The 17,028-nt window shown below is 40.8% G+C and overlaps 2 protein-coding genes across 6 annotated transcripts in view; both read left to right on the plus strand.

Moving 5' to 3' along the window:
• The first annotated feature begins 517 nt into the window (after positions 1-517).
• ndufv3 (NADH:ubiquinone oxidoreductase subunit V3) lies at positions 518-9,909 on the plus strand. Of its 5 annotated transcripts, XM_015015037.1 has the most exons (5): positions 523-712; positions 2,688-2,790; positions 5,470-6,416; positions 6,465-6,585; positions 9,663-9,909. In XM_015015037.1, the coding sequence occupies exons 1-5, from the start codon at positions 668-670 to the stop codon at positions 9,818-9,820; spliced, it is 1,374 nt and encodes a 457-aa protein (XP_014870523.1). In that variant the 5' UTR covers positions 523-667; the 3' UTR covers positions 9,821-9,909. The 5 variants fall into 5 exon arrangements, with proteins under 5 accessions (XP_014870524.1, XP_014870521.1, XP_014870522.1 ...); XM_015015038.1 differs by lacking the exon at positions 9,663-9,909 and having other exon boundaries at positions 518-712; positions 5,470-6,427; positions 6,472-6,549; XM_015015035.1 differs by having other exon boundaries at positions 522-712; positions 5,470-6,585.
• Positions 9,910-10,077: 168 nt separating this feature from the next.
• pknox1.1 (pbx/knotted 1 homeobox 1.1) overlaps positions 10,078-17,028 on the plus strand; it is a 14,200-nt gene continuing 7,249 nt past the window's right edge. The window contains exons 1-9 of the mRNA XM_015015040.1: positions 10,078-10,447; positions 11,718-11,821; positions 13,143-13,270; positions 13,474-13,645; positions 14,144-14,344; positions 14,493-14,610; positions 15,792-15,889; positions 16,418-16,546; positions 16,628-16,704. Coding sequence (XP_014870526.1) covers positions 11,771-11,821; positions 13,143-13,270; positions 13,474-13,645; positions 14,144-14,344; positions 14,493-14,610; positions 15,792-15,889; positions 16,418-16,546; positions 16,628-16,704 — 974 coding nt within the window. The 5' untranslated portion in view covers positions 10,078-10,447; positions 11,718-11,770. The remainder of the gene's footprint in view (positions 10,448-11,717; positions 11,822-13,142; positions 13,271-13,473; positions 13,646-14,143; positions 14,345-14,492; positions 14,611-15,791; positions 15,890-16,417; positions 16,547-16,627; positions 16,705-17,028) is intronic.

The following is a 17,028-nucleotide window of genomic DNA, read 5'->3' on the forward strand; positions in this document are numbered from 1 at the left end:
ATACATTTGTGCGTTATTGACTTTTGCTCAGATAAGTTTCTTATGTATATAATATAAATGGTATTTTACAATTTCTTTTGTTCCCCCTAGAATTGATGGTCTATATTATTTATAATGTGTAAAGGTATTGTTTGTCATTTAATTAGCTGTACATCATTAAGAAAATAAAAAAATGTGTTTTATTAGAGAATTTATTTTTTTACTGTTCCAGTAATGCCAGAATTAAATTAAATGATAAAGACTTACTGCTATTCTGATTTAGTGATGGAATTATATTAGTTGTGTTACCACCCCCATGCCACTAGAGGCAGTAGCAAGCCCAAAAAGATAAGACTAAGTTCAGATTTAGAAACTGTGAGCTGCGCTAAAGTAAATAAAAGAGAGAATACATGCTTAGAGTGAAAATCCTGCCTAAAGATGAAGCTGTATCACAGATTTAAAAAAAATAAAAACGGGAAACCCGCGAATAAAATAGGAAATAGCGCCCCCTTCACTTCCGGAGTGCAATGGTCCCGTTTCCAAATAAGGTATGAGACTGACAGCGGTCCGTCCCGCCCCTTTCTGTTTGCTGCAGCGAGGTGGACTTGCGTGCAGCTGCCTCTTCGTGGAACCATTGCATTAACCACAGAGGTTGAGGCCAGTCGGAACAAAACAGTTGGAACACAAAATGGCTGCCTGGTTGCTGCGTTCAAGCCGACTTGGTGCTCTCAAGGTAATATTTAGTTATCTGATACAAAAGCTTTTAAACTGTATTCTGCGGTGGTGTTAGATCGTCTACGACATCATACAAGTGTGTTTTAAAGCGCATGCATGGAAACTGATTTTGTGACATGATGGATGGTAGCGTTCCTAATGACCCTCAAAGTTACAATAAAATAAAATAAAATAAAATAGGAAAAGGAAATTGACTGTAGATTTTTAAAAAAACCTAAGATAAACACATCTTTAAACTACTTATGTGTGTTATGCGTTACTGACAAGGACGTGGGTGTTATGACTCCTATAATAAAGCAGAAAAAAACACATCCTTATACTGAGACCAGGGCTGGATGAAATGGATTTAGGATTTATTGCGATATTTTGTTGTGCTATTGTGATGGTGATTAAAGTGAGAGCTGTTTATTACTACTTTTAAGTAACTTTATGTACGGCTGTGTCCGCATGACCTCAATCACAGTTGCACAAGTTGTTTTAGACATCTAGAAAAAATAGACTTCCGGGATTTTGTTTACTTTCTTGATCAAAGCAACTAATAATAACCTCTGTCCATTTTGTTGAGCACAACAATCCCATGAAGAAATTTTAAAGGTTACGATCTCAATAATCAAATTTCCACAACATACAGTAAGATTTTCATTGCTTTAATTTGCAGAGCTTAGCAAATACAGGCCATAAAATTTAGCGAAACAAAAACAGTACAGAAGTTGCAAAAATCATCAAATCTTATTGAATTAACTTTCTCTAAAACTGTGGCTGAGTGAACTTTGTGAATGTAATAAATTTGCAAGGAGACGGTGAGAGAAAGGCTCATACCACATGAGTTGGGTTGATCCTTTTGTTTTCAGTGTAGAAAACATTTCCATCATTTCCACTCAAGATTGACACACAACAAAACCGCTGATTACTGAACTGAAATATTATTTGACTGTCAATTATTTTAATTAACGGGGAGACTTGTAGAATTTCAGGTACATTGACAGCTGTCGATAAGAAAGGACTACCGATGACTACACGTCTCCTGTAACTCTGCGACATCGGCAGACCAACATTCATTAATTTGAAAGCAGATTCCACCTCTGAGCTGCAGTGTGCCCCCCAAAAAGCTGGAAGCACAGCATCAGAAGTCTGTGTTGTGCTCACTGAACCGGGTTTTAGTGAAGCAGAGGGCAGAAAATCCTTGATAGAGAAGCGACAGTTTGTCCACTTTGTTAGGGTGGACATAAAACAGGTGGGTTGAGGGCAAAGGTTACGGACCTTTTTCTGAGGCTTCACAAGCACATCTACATCCCATAGAGAGCAGCAGCGGCGGGTCAGGGTTTGTTTCCAGTTGTTTTCTAGTGCAAGTGTCCACATACTGTAATGACATGGATCATAATAAACACACAAAGTACCGAGGCTGTCATCATCTGCACCATCTTGGTATTGTTCAGGTTATACAAAATATAGCTTGTGATTTTTTTTATTTTTTTTACTTTTACTCTATTTACAACCAGTCATTGTTTTGTTCACATTCAAGATGGGATTGTTCCCACCCCATGCTACAAAGCATCGTACAGAGCACTCAGCTTCCTATCCATATCATTCACCTGACAACTCCAAAGTAATACTACAGATGGGAGGAGTCAAACCTGGAAGTTTGAGGTGCACAGAGAATAAAATATACTGGTGGAAATTCAGTCCCATGAGGTTTGCTGCCCTGGTTAAACACACAACCCTTCGTCTCATAAGTTGTGCTCCGTGTGTCATGCAGTCGTTGATCGAGGCAGTTGTTGACCTGTGTCTCATAGAGTTTCTAACAAACCTGTGAACCGTGTTAAATGCAATTCCTCCTAATTTGAGTCAGCTGAGCTGGCTGGAACTTTATGCTTTGATGCTTTTGGCTGAAAAACGCTATGTAATACTTAAATTTGTTTGTGCAGCACTTGTCTCCAAAACTGTTCTGTTCTTCTTCTTTGTTGTTTCTCCAGTTCGACAGCTGGGGCTCTCTGAGACGTTACCCACTTGCTTTGTTCTGCAGTGAAGCTAAAGAGCCAGTAAAACCAGTGAAAAATGCAAAGGATCCAGACAAGAGTAAGACCAGTTACCTGTGTTGATATCTGGAACATAATGGTAGCTTCATAGTGTTATTTTGACAAATTCCCTTCAAATCGTTAAGGTTTACGATGACTTTCAAATCTTTTGCGTAGATTTATAGTAGTTGTAAATTAGCGTTGCATAAATAAACTCAATTGAATTTGAATTAAATTGCATTAAGTTGGGGAGTGAACAGGCCAAATACAGCAGCATAATTTCCTTCGTCTGAAACTTGCTTAGACTTCCCTTGACTGTTTTTAGGATAATTTAATCAAATAGAAATCTTCCTAGAAGCAACTAATCATGACTGATTTAAGGTGAAAAAAGTTTTTTTCCACTTTTCTCCCAATCAATCTATCTTATTTGTATATCACATTTCAGAAACCGTGGAGTTCAGACTGCTTTGCAGCACAAAAATACAACGTCAGAAAAAACACAGTACAGTCAACCATTGAGATAACCAGTGACAAATATATTTTGATGAGGCCCATCATCAGAATCATCAGTACTCATCCAGTATATCCAGGGAACATTCTACCAAACTTAAACAATAAGTTCAGCAGAAGAACTTAAAGTTCTGCTCATGTATAGAAATCGAGGTGCTTTTGGGGAAAACCCCTTTCTCTCCCCGATCTGCTGGATCAAATGTCTGCTGTAGTTCTTTTATAGTTATTTTGCCAAGGGTTGTACAGTTTTTAATTCAAAATGTATTTCTTTATTTTTTTAAATTTAGGAGCAACTTGACAAAAATGTGTTTCGTCTGTTCACAAAGAGTAATACAATCTTTTACATTTCTCTGGTTATTAATCCAGACAGAATGCCCCTTCATGTGATTATTAAATGTCCGGTATCCTCTAATTAATTTATTACATTTTTTGCTAGTTATGTCGTTCCATTTTCCAGGCGGTGTTTTTTACCGTGTACGATCCCCGACTCCAAATCACTTCACAAAGAAATGGGAAATGTTTGACCCATCTGCTCCTTTTGTCCTTTACGGTTTTGCTTGTTCTCTTCTGAAAGCGTCCAGCTTCTTCTTCTGTCCCTCCTGTGTTTCATTCATTGGATGCTCCTTGTCTGTCCTTCCCGACTCGGCACTCTTGATCCTAGATAGTTGGATGATGGTGACTTTGGAGCCTCGACTCGCCCCGTCTTTCACTGCTGCAGATGCGTAGTTGCAGACACGTGTGTTGTTCTCGTAAAGTACGACTTGACTGGGAATGGGGTCTGGAATTTGATCTTCGTTTCTCTGAGGACCCCCGTCGCTTCAAGGTGTTCATGTCAATGTTTCAGCAGCATGTCTGGGGCATAGCCACTGTCTATTACTCTTTTCCCTTTCATCTTTACGCTGAAAGGCGTAAAGATGAAAGGCTTTCAGCGCCTTTCATCTTTCACTATAAATGAATAGTGATTCATTCATAGTGAATCACTATAAATGATTCACCACATTTATAGTGGTGAATCAAGTTCACCACTATAAATGTGGTGAACTTGGTTATTATTGAATGTGGGGGAGCATCAGGAGGAAGTCTGGGTCCCAGGGAGCGGTGAGCTCTTTCAATACCCAGGTTAAATAATGTTTGAATATCCAGTTTGTCTCGGAGTAGATCTCTATGAAGGCTGACATAGAGGATGAGTCGTCCTCGGAGCCTTTTGCGATGCCATGGAGCTCTTTGTTTTCCAGTCTCGATCTCAGTTAGTTCAGCCTCAAGCTCATCCTGTGATTTACTTAGCTTCATATCTGGCTCTTCAATCTGCTTCCAAAATACATCCAGTTTTCCGTTTTGTTTTTTTTTTTTCCTCTTTGGCTTCTTGGAAGCCCTCTACATTTTCACGACGGGATTCTCTCAGTTCTTGGAGAACAGTTGGTAAATTAGCTGTCTCGTCAGCTACGTTGTTAGCCACCAGTAATGCTTCCAAGTCCGAGAGGCTAGTCTCGTTCATTTCTTCTTCTTGTAAAATCAACTGTCGAAGACAGTAGAGCTTATTTTTATTTGGACTTAGGCATTGTGACTCACTCATTAGTGTATTTTATATGCTGCATAGAAACAGGAGATTTTTAGAATTTGTCAAGGAGCTTCTTGGCTAAGCTGTCGCCATCTTGTTTGCTCATCCGGAGGTCAATTAAACGTTGTTTTAATTGATTACAGCTTATAATTAATTCCTCTCACAATATTAAGAAAACTTATGATTATGATGTTGTGTATCATTAACCCACATTTTACTTAGTTTTCTGTATGTCTTATCATTTTTCTGTTCTCTTATCTAAGTAACTATAGTCTGTCACTTTATATTTAAATACTTTTAAATGGTCTGCATGTATGTAGATTCATTTTAAATAGGCTACGCATAACTTACATCATTTTCTAAATCATTTTAATTTGTATTTTGTATAGAAATGTATTCCTGACTTTTTAATGAATCATAGTGCTTTTTTTCCCTTTACTTTTCAGTCCATGTTTTTTTTTTTTTTGGAAAACATTATAATAATATTTTCTAACTGTCTGTAAGTTTTAGCAAGAACTAAGCTAAATATGTCTTTCTGTGGTGAATTTCAAGTAAAGTTGGTATGCAAAGAGTGAGACCAAGTTTTTGGAAATAAGATTTTAGAAGAACCTTTCTGTTTAGTCACCTTTCCTAGCATTTACCTGTTTGTGTACAATTTATTATTTTCCTCAGCAGGTGAAGATGAGAGGGCAGCTATGTGGACTTACAAGACTGCTGTGGCCTTTCCAGTTAAATTATCGGATCCTGGAGTTTTGCCACCTTTCCTAGGTGTAACTAAAGAGCCAGTCCGCTTCACTGCCACATCAGAAAAAGCTGCAGCAGCAGCATCTGTTGCTGCTTCCACTAAATCTGCTGGAGAAAAATCATCGGCTGTCACTGCTTCATCTGATCTGTGTCAAAGTCAAGAAGAAGGTTCTCAGATACTTGCTCACGATACTTTACCGGTATTTGTAGCAGCTGAAGAAGCTTCAGTCGAGGAACTTTGTAAAGGCTCCGTACCGGGAGACGTTCCTGCCCTTGCTGTGAGCGTGCACGATGTTGTAAAACCAACTATGGTTTCTGCTAGGCTTGGGGATTCAGCAGCTGAGGAACTGTCTTCCTCATCATCCAGCGACTCTGATACAGACTCAGACTCAGACTCAGACTCTGAGAGCATTCCTGAAGACGAGAATTTGGAGGTAGAAACTGAAACCAGAAGCTTTTCTTTGGAATTGCAACAACCGGGTCTTCAAGAGCAGAGAGAAATTAAAGAGCTTATAGTTAGTGGAGTGGCTAAGGGCCTTCCTAGTGCAGAGGAAGCAGCAGATCAGTCTGTAGTCCAGGCCTCCACAGATAATTTGCGAGACTCGGCCTTCGATGTCCTTACTGCTACAAAAAATGCAGCTGAGCTCACCAGTTCAGATTTGCCAACCCATACTGCTCCTGCCGATACCCTGTGTGAAGCTCCAGCTGTACCTGTGGAGCAACATGAAGCTCCAGACAAAGCCCAGTCTAATTCTCCTTTAAAAGCAGTAGATGCGCTTACAGAACTGGAACAAGGCTTAGGGGATGCTGGTGAAGAATCGTGTGGGAAAACGTCTACTATCGGGGCTGTACAGTCGAAGGCCGTCTCTGCTGAAGTAGCTGCTGACCATCCAGCTGAAGTAGCTGCTGACCATCCAGCTGAAGTAGCTGCTGACCATCCAGCTGAAGTTGGCACCTCTGTTGAGCTGGAGGACTCTGCCCAGGTGCTAGTGGAAGCTACTGGAGAGGAGCTGCATGCCGAGACCCCTGCTGAACGGCCTGAGGGTATAAACCACACCGCCTTGCCCCTCACCCCAGACCTCTAACTCTCCAGATAGGCTTTGCATTTCCTCCTGTCCCTAAGAATACGTTATTATACCAGGTTCCCTCACATTCTCTTTCACTCATAGTATTGTTAAACTTTTATGACTTTTAACATCTAACGTTCAAACTTATTCCTTATTCCAGCTAATTTGAGGGAAACGTTCTTTTCCTTGACTTTATGGTTCATTCCTTCTTCTGGTTCGATTTAATTATATATATATATATATGTACAGTGGATACAGAAAGTATTCAGACTTCTTTACATTTCTCACTTTTTAATCGCAGCCATATGCTAAAATCAAAACAGTTCATATTACTTCTCATGAATGTACGCTCGGCGTACCATCTTGGCAGAAAAAAACTGAAATGTAGAATTTTTTTATAAATTTATTAAAAAAACAAAAACTGAAATTTCACCATGGTCGTAAGTATTCAGACTCTTTGGTGTGACAGGTCACAGCAAAGTGCCAAATAGCCTGAATACTTTCTGTACCCACTCTGCACAGAAAGTACACAATATATACACTCTAATTGCCAAAAGCATTTGCTCACCAGTCCAAGTTATCGGAATCAGGTGTTCCGGTCACTTCCATGGCCACAGGTGTATAAAATGAAGAACCTAGGCATGCAGACTGTTTTTGTGGAAGAATGGCCCGCTCTCAGTAGCTCAGTGAATTCCAGTGTGGACCTGTGATTGGATGCCACCTGTGCAACAAATCCAGTTGTGAAATTTCCTCGCTCTTAAATGTCCCACATTCATCTGTATTATAAGAAAATGGAAGTGTTTGGGAATGACAGCAACTCAGCCACAAAGTGGTAGGACACATAAACTGACAGAGCAGGGTCAGAGGTCAGCAACTTTCTGCAGAGTCGATCACTGCAGACCTCCAAACTTCACGTGGCCTCTAGATTAGCTCAAGAAGAGTGTGCAGAGAGCTTCATGGATTGGGTTTACGTGGTGAAGCAGCTGCATCCAAGCCATACATCACCTAGTGCAATGCGCTGGATGAAGTCCACACTGCCACTGGACTCTAGAGCAGTTTTCTAGAGCAGATGCTTTTCTGGAGTGACGAATCATGCTTCTCCATCTGGCTATCTGATGGACGAGTCTGGGTTTGGTGGTTGCCAGGACAACGGTACTTGTCTGACTGCATTGTGCCAAGGGTAAAGTTTGGTGGAGGGTTGTTTTTCAGGAGCGGGGCCCTTAGTGCCAATGAAAGGGACTCTGAATGCTTCAGCATACCAAGACACTTTGGACAATTCCATGTTCCCGACTTTGTGTGAACAGTTTGGAGCTTGGCCTCTTCCTCTTCCAACATGACTTTGCATCAGAGCACAAAACAAGGCTGATGAAGACATGGATGACAAAGTCTGGTGTGGATGAACTTGACTGGCCTGCACAGAGTCCTGACCTCAACCCAACAGAACATCTTTGGAGTGAATTAGAGTGGAGACTGAGAGCCAGGCCTTCTTGTCCAACATCAGTATGTGACCTCACTAATTCATTTCTGGAAGAATGGTCAAAAATCCCCATAAACACTCCTAAAGCTTATGGACAGCCTTGTGGACCAACGTCATATTGAACCCTATGGATTAGGAACAGGATGTCACTTAAGCTCATGTGTGAGTTAAGGCAGATGAGCAAATACTTTTGGTAATATAGTGTGTATATATTTATATATATAATATATAAATCACACACACTGTATGTAGTCAACCATGTTGTTCATTGTAGTGCATGATGACGTGATCACTGGCTGCGTTTCCATTGAATAAATGCACCTAATGGAAACCGTTGTGACACTAGGGTGAGGTGGGGTTTTTTTTGTTTTTGTTTGTTTTTTTGTTGTTTTTTTTTTTTGGCTGTATCATTTTTTTCCCCCTCAAAACTGCGATGGAAACACTTTTTTCGCATCGCACAAGTCACATGATCAACAATTGGCTGTTACCAATGGTGCAAACCACAAAGAAGAAGATGAGAAAATTAGTTGGAGGATGATGGCACAGCATGTTTTTTAATGACTTAATGCATAAACAAACTTATTCAAGTGTGATTTTAATTGCTTTTTTTTTTTTTTTTTTTGCACATTTGTAATGGAAACGCAGCTTCTGTCCGTGCTTACTTTTGAAACATTAGAGCTTACTTTTTCAGACCGATATTCCAGGCTGGGTACTCTTACTCTGATCCTCATCATGTTTCTGAATGTTCTGTAGTTTGTTTTGTTTATATCTTCGCTCTCAGATTTATCTACATTTTTGAGGGAAGATTTGCTTGCTTTTAGACGTAGATATTCCTCTCTTTGGTGCACATGCTGGGAGTGGTGAGATGGTTTGACTCTGTTAATTTATTTTATAAAGTAAGGTTACTGGTGTTTCTAAGCTCTGACACTTCATCAAAAAGTCAAATTTTCTTGCTTCCCAGGTGATTATACCTGGGTATTATTTCTCTCTTAACTTTTTGGTCTGTCCTTTATCTGGGAATAATGTATTGGAGTGTTTATAACAAATAATGTCAGTTGTGCTTGAATTTTTTCCCCCTTTGGTTGTGAGCCTGACATTTTCATTGCCAGCAGTTTTCCAGTAACATTTAGATGTAAATGTATGTAACTAAATATGTGCTTCTTAAAGTATTACACTGATTTTTAGTTGTTTTTTCCCCAAATCCTAGTGAATCTTGTCAGTGGACGTTCTCTGTGTTGGTTAAATCTATTTTACGTTTACAGGCTTCTATTTATATGCCAGGAACTTGAGCCTTGAGGTCTTTCCCACAAGCGTGTCTTCACACAAGCCTGGTTATTGTGGGAAATGTGATGCTATAAACTTCTTTATCAGAGTGTGTGAATATGTAACCGCAGCCTCCAAAAAATCCTCATAGTCCATTTCTTGATGGCTTCCTGCTTATTGGTGTATGCCTGCAAACAGTTTGCTGTTAGGGGAAGAAAAAATAAATGCTTCCAGGTAATAGACCTGGTTTGTGTCTCATGTGTGAAATGCAGGAAGATGCATCTCCGTCACGAGGTTCTCTTTTTCTTCTGCAGAGTCGGCAGCAGTACCGCCGGAGCCTTTTGACAACAGCACTTACAAGAACTACCAGCACCACAGCTACACCAGCTTCACATTTGCAGACCTGGATGTGGAGATGGCCAAGTATCGTCTCCCTCAGCCCTCGTCCGGCAGACCGTCACCCAGACACTAGGGAGTAGGTGGTGTGGACAGCGGTGGTGGCGATCTTGCGAAACCAGTTGTTAAAGTGTGTTATGATTAAAGAAGTGTAAGAAATGAAGTGTTTTTGTCTGATGCAATGGCTGCTTTGTTTAGTGCCATGTAAAGGGAGAACTTGCTCATGATACCCCGCTGGTATTTCTACCGGCTGAAGAAACTTCAGTTGAGGCATGTGGTAATTAAAATGTGATATATATATATATATATTATATAATTTATAAATAAAAATAAATAGGCTGCTTCTAAGCCTTAAGGGGTCGAGAAAATAGAGCAGAATGAGCACATGGTGTATACATTTCTATTCTAATGATTATTGTTTGGAAATCACAGTTGCCCTGATCAGAAATGAGCTATGCGTATGTTAGCTTTACGTTTAACCGAAATGTAAATAATGAAACCAAAGAAACCCTTACTCAAATAAGCACCAAAAAAAAAAAAAATCTTCCAAGGACTCCAAGCGTCAGGACGTCATTTCTCCGCCCGCTTCATACATATACATGAGCATAGCGCAGCAACGTACCCTTGCGTGATGACGCAACACGACAACTGCGGGTCCCGATTGCTGCAACCGCTTGTCAGTGTGACGAAGATTGGCACTCAGGTAAGCTGTCACTCAAAATCCCTCTTTTCCCGTTCCCTATCAATCAAACAATCTAGGCCGCACGCTAAAATGCCCCGGGGCAAAGAGCGTGAACCTGGGCGAAACAGCCGAGGCTGTTTTTTGAAATGAAGTCGAAGCGATAAAGCTACTGTGATAACATCCATCTGTCTATATGTCTCTATTTCTATATTTTTATATAAATATGTATATAAGGGAGGGGGGTCAGGAAAAATCTCGGGAGTTTTAGGGGCAGAGGAGGATTGTGCTGAAGTGAAGGGCCAGAGTTGTAGATTAGGCCCGGCAGTGTTAGCGCAGAGGGGAGGGGAGAAAAGACAAGGAGAAGGCAGCTGTCCCTGCATGATTGATTGACTGATGGGAAGGATTTGAGCTCAAAGCGAGCTACCGTCATGTGCTGCTAACGTTTCCTTGTTCTAATCTATTTTGAGTTGAAAACTAACAAGCACTTACTGTGTTATTTTTTTCGACCAAAGCCAAAATGAGATGTTTCATATCCCCTGGTCTTACGGCTTACTTCATATCAATCTGCAGCGGTCTTATTTCCCGTAGCCGCTTAGTAACGTCAGTTTTATTTTGCCATACATTTCTATACTTAACTAATAATTAGATCCACTTCAGTGTGTTAATATGAAACTGTCGACGATTGTTGGACATTGCCGTTCAAGACTAGCAACTAGCTCACTATATTTAGCATTAGCTGGATCCGAATGTTTTGCATCAGACTTGTATCACAAGCTAACGCTAACGCGATGCTATCGCTACGGCACAGCTAAGAGAGCGAGTTAATTCAAACTTTACAGCTTAGAGTTTTAAATATGTGCATTCATGTTTGAAAGTAAAATTGCCCCAAGTAATTAAATGTATTCTGTGTACAAAATGTCTGTCGCTAACATCGGGTAAAGGCTACTTCATGGTGGGTGTGTTAACACGGCTGCACGCCAACGCTAACTATATAACTATGTTATTAGCTGAATTATTAAAGGTGTACAGAAATAAAGTGATGGACGCTGCGCCTCGACGTTGTCTCACTTTCTCTTTTTTTTTTTCCTTATAACTATCATTCCACGTTCTGCTTAGTTCTTGGAATCAGGGGGTTTTATTTAAACTTTTGATACTTTATCGCAGCAGTGTTCCAGGTTTTTGTATTTGGAAAATATATTTTATTACTAACTTGTAGCCTTTTTCCAGATATTTTTAACCAGCCTCTTTGGTTGAATTTTCAGTGGTTTAACTGAGCTTGTGCATTGTGTAGGTTGGCCATCTGTCCCTGGTTTCTATAATGCCCCAGTGCTGGCAGTGATCGTGATGGCAGCCCAGGCGGTTTCTATAGACAAATACCCAAAGGGGGAGCAGCAGGTGGGTGCAAGAGAGACCTGAGTTTGAATTCATGTATGTAAAAACTGTTGTTGACAAACCTCTGTTAACATTGAACCAACTTGCAATGTTCTAAACTTTAATTTTATGAGGTAGCGCCACACCATTTGGATATGTGTTGGCACGTAACCAGGAGGAGAGTTGCACAGTTTGTGCACATTTATGTTGTCAGCTCTTGGTGACACAATAAACAGTCATTTAATTCAGAAGTGGGGGGGGGGGGAGTTTGCCCCCTAAAAGAACCCCACAGCAACATCCAAAAAAAAAACAACAAAAAAAACTGCAGTGTTCATTTGCCTTAGTTAAGGTCAGAGGTCATGCCTCCTCCATAAGAAAGAGACTGGACAAAAATGGCCTGCATGGCAGAGTTTTAAGATGAAAACCTTTGCTGAGTAAGAAGAACTTTGAGGCTCTTTTCGGTTTTTCAAGAGCACATGTTGCGCCGATGAGCGCTGTGCATACCCCAACCTCAACATGGCTACCCTGTGTTCAAGTTCTGTCCTTCGTTCTTTTGCCGCACGTCTTTCCCCATTCTCTCTGCCGTTTTCCTGTTAGATTACGGTCAGATAAAGGCTACTCGTGGCAAAAAATTCTTAAAAAGAAAAGGAACTCATCTGATTCCTACGACAGATGAGCCAAAGTTGAACTCTTGGGAATGTGTGTGCCTGCCATGACAGCTGGCATAAAAGTAACACCGCATTTCAGAAAAGGAACTTTATGCCCAACTTTAAGCTGCTTCAGGACCTGGAAGATTTGATAACTGAAACCATGAATTCTGCTGTCTGCCATAACGTCCGGCCATCGCTTTACGACCTTATGATCAAACAAACTTGGGTTCTGCAGCAGAACAATGATCCAAAACACACCAGCGAGTCCACCTTGGAATGGCCAAAGAAGAACAAAATGAAGGCAAAATGCAGAGGCCCAGTCAAAGTCCTGATCCCATTAAGTACACTGAAGTGTGAGACTGTCTGGGGAAAACAGATGAAAAGTTTCAAGTGTATGAATACTTTTGCACATAACTATCCCAAGAGTCCATGTTACGATTTCCGATTGATTTGAGTTAAAACAGGGACGGTATACATTCGCCTTTAAAGTGGAGATGCCCTGCATCAGTTTATGCTCCAAAGGGCCTGTGGCCCCTGGGCCAGCGGGTACAATAACAGGACCCTGAAGTCGAGTCGTAGTATTGCGCTTCATCCTCCAGCTACTTTTGGTCTTCACATGACTTCAGTCTGTATTCTCTGCCTGTCTCAGGTTTCCTGTTCATTTGATTTGCTCTCATTTTGCTTAATCGTTGCAGATTCAGAGTGTGGTAGAGGTAGACTGCAACTCTGAGTCTAAATTTGAAGGGACATTGGTTGAAGTGTCCAACCCGGTACCCACCGAACCACAGACACCCATGGATGCTGACAAAGCATCTATATATCGGTAATAAAACCTTGTTTTTGACGTATTTTGTGACAGTGTTGTCTCTCAGTCCATATAACTTGGAGTAAATATCACTGCACCGTTTATGAAATGCTCCAAGGGTTTATGATATTTTGCTATTTTTTCCTTACATGAAACCCAATAACGGGTGCTAATAAACAAAGTGTAGTTCTGCATTGTAACTGTTGGCCAATATTCCACAGACATCCCCTGTTTCCCTTGTTGGCTCTGCTTTTTGAGAAGTGTGAGCAGTCCACACTAAGCTCCGAATGCATCACATCGGCCAGCTTTGACGTGGACATCGAGAACTTTGTCCGCTGTCAGGAGAAGGAGGGGAAGCCCTTCTTCAGTGAAGACCCTAAACTTGATAACTTGGTGAGTTTTAATAGTTTCTTTTTTTATTATTATTGTTATTATTGTTTTGCAGAGAAATAAAAGGCAGAGCTCAGCTGTTTTTTTCATGTTGTCAGTAAAATTTCACAACAGGCTTGTAAAATAATAGCTCACAGTGACACACAACACACTTGTTTATTCCATTTTTATCTGTCTGTATATGTATATATACACGTGTGTTTGTGTGTGTGTGTGTGTGTGTGTGTGTGTGTGTGTGTGTGTGTGTGTGAGGGAGCCGTTACTCTGAGTGTTGTTTGAATAAACTCTGAGTCTGTTTCTAATTGTTTGACACCCGGAGGATGTGTCACTGGTTTCACTGTAAAGGCACCAGTAGTTGTCTGTGTGACTCTGCTAACTCTCTTTTTCTTTTATGCTATTATCTTTGTTAAAAGTGATTGCATGAACAGGGCCCAGTGGATAAAGTCTGGTTGGAGGTTCGATTGATCACCCCTTCTTTGTTTTCATATTTTCAACGTTCAGATGGTGAAAGCCATTCAAGTGCTACGGATCCATTTGCTGGAGCTGGAGAAGGTGAGTGACCTGTGTAAGGACTTCTGCAGCCGCTACATCGCCTGCCTCAAGACTAAGATGAACAGCGAGACTCTTCTGAGTGGAGATCCAGGAAGCCCGTACTCCCCGGTGCAAGGCCAGGCACAGAACTTCTCACCCACCAAGACTCAGGTGTGCAGTGTAGGCGCCCCATGCACCAACTTAGGGTTGCTACCACTGCAGCTCCACCACTTTCTTGTGTAGATCTTAGCAAAGCGTGTGTTTTAAAGCCAGCCATCTGAGTACGAACGATTTTGTGTGCGAATGCTTTCATTTCCAGACTCCAAGCTCCATCTCAGGCACCCTCAGCCCCCAGGGCCAGATTGTGGTGCCAGCTTCAGCCCTGCAACAAGGGAACGTTACTGTTACAGCTGTCAACCCCACCCAAGTAGTTACAGGTGAGACATGTTCCAGTTAGTTTGTTCTTTGCTTGTGGAATAAAACAGTTATAACAACACCAGAAGGGAAATGTGCAGGTGAGGCACATTTTACTTTCTGCAAAGCTTCCCAGAAAAGCGTAACTGCAGCCACTGCTACCAGCACTGATGTTGCACTGATCTTACTTCAGTGAGCTCTTGCAACTCTACACTCCACCCAGAGCCTTGAGGTCAACCGGCCAGCCTAGGTAAAGACCAGAGCGGACAGAAGCTTCCCTGGCGAAAACAGTTTCCTTCTGTCTTTTAAGCTTTCTCAGTCAGTTTAAGTCCAGACTGAAAACACATCTTTTCTCCCTGGCCTTCAACATCAATTAAAAAAGGGGGGAAAAGAGAAAAAGTGTGGATATCGGTACTTTACTGATTCCTTTTCTTAGGAGGGGAGGATTCGCTGCTGCTTCTGAAATTAAATATGTCTTGGTTTTTATTCATATTATTAGTTTTTGGTATTTTCTACCAATTCCATAATTGTCTTATTAGTTTTGCCAAACTTAATATTATTTCCTGTTTTATCATATCTGCCTGCAATGTCGTGATTGTTCTGAAGCACTTTGGTCAGCTGAGGTTGTTGTAAATGTGTTATAAACTATTGAAGAGCAGCACTGAGTGCTACCCAGATCTGAAGTCGAATTTTATTTCGACAAAGTTGTTACCATGGAGTGGAAAACAACTGAGAAAGACAAGAAAAAGAAAATGGAGTAGAGCATGAAACCATGACGACAAACAGGCAAAGAGATTCAAACAAACTGTAATTCATTTCTTCTGCCAATGTAAGAATGTGACAAGACTTTTAGGTAATTGCAAAAAAATAAAAAATTGCAAATTTCTGTCGCGAAGCAGGTCTTAACTTTCATTTAGAATGGTCTTAAGTCTGAGTTGTAGAACCTGCAGGAACCTCGTTATAAACGCGGATAAATCCAGGAAATACCTGGAGCCGATTCATTACTACTCGGTCAACCAAGTGAAGTGCAGCTATTTCTGTGCAATGATTGGAGCTGTTGTAGCAGCCGGAACTGTTATGTGATCACTGACTTGTCAGCAGCACTGAGCAGAAAAAAACATGTGACACTGAGTGGATACGTGTGTGTGTGTGTGTGTGTGTGTGTGTGTGTGTGTGTGTGTGTGTGTGTGTGCGCTTCTTTCAGGAAGTACAGTGTACCAGCCAGTAACAGTCGTCACTCCTCAGGGCCAGGTGGTGACTCAGGCCCTGTCTCCTGGGACAATACGTGTCCAAAACAATCAGGTACTGCTTCTCTGCTTCGTCGCTGTGAACTAGCTCTGCATTTCTAAGTCACGTCTTCTGGTGTTGGGCTGCACTCTGGCATTGCCTGAAAAGTGAAAGAAAAACTGAAATTGACAGATTCAAATAGTGTATGTGGCTGGTGAGCTGAAAGTCTCATGGCATATTCAGCAGCAGAGCAAATATTCCAAGCACAGCAACAAATCTATTCCTGAATGTGTAAAAATGGCCTCCAAAAACCGATGTAAGACTTGAATCTGATGCATATCCCTTAAGCCAATCTTTTATGAAAACCTTCCTGTGGTATTCAATTAAAATGTACATTTATTACATCCTTTGCACAGATGTAGCAAACTAGCTGACAGGGTGTGTCAGATAGCTTCGAATAGTTTCCCCTAATAAATGAAATTATCCCTATAAATTGGCACGGAAAAACATGAAACTATTAAAAAAAAAGTTTCTTGCTCTAAAACGTTTGTGACAAAAGTTGAACACAGAGGGTGCAGAGAATGACTCACCATGTGTGCTTAGCTTCAGCTACAGTTTCACCAGGACTTGAACCTCTTCAATCACGAGGACAACTCAACAAAAAATAAACGGGGCGTTCTACCCAAACACGCCACCAATGTCATGCGCTCTTGGCTCTTCCAGCATATTGGGGTAAGTAAATATTGATGACACCGTATGAACGGGCCACACCTTAACCTTTGTTTATGAATGTCCTGCTCCTTCCTCATGCAGCATCCTTATCCAACTGAAGATGAGAAGAAACAGATTGCCGGTCAAACAAATCTGACACTTCTACAAGTCAATAACTGGTTAGTTTTCCTTTGAGTTATTTATTTTCACAGAATACGTTTTTGTTTTATCAGAACACCAATGAGATTGACGTTTCTTGTTTGTAACAAGTCCTAGGGGGGAAAAAAAGTTCCATAAAATCACAGCAAGCAACAATGTAGTGTTTTATTTTAAAATTAAAGTACAGCAGGGTTTGGAAGAAAGGGGAAAAAAAAAAAAGAGAAATTTGACGGGATATTAGGATCCTGTAAAACTACTTTGCATTTCTAGAGCATTAAAGCTGCAGTATGTAACTGGTAAAAAAAAAAAAAAAAAAAAAAATTTTTCTTCATATTTGTTAAAAC

The sequence above is a fragment of the Poecilia latipinna genome, unplaced genomic scaffold (assembly GCF_001443285.1).
Source record: "Poecilia latipinna isolate Pla-1442-1.1 unplaced genomic scaffold, P_latipinna-1.0 Scaffold1877, whole genome shotgun sequence".
Taxonomy (NCBI): domain Eukaryota; kingdom Metazoa; phylum Chordata; class Actinopteri; order Cyprinodontiformes; family Poeciliidae; genus Poecilia; species Poecilia latipinna.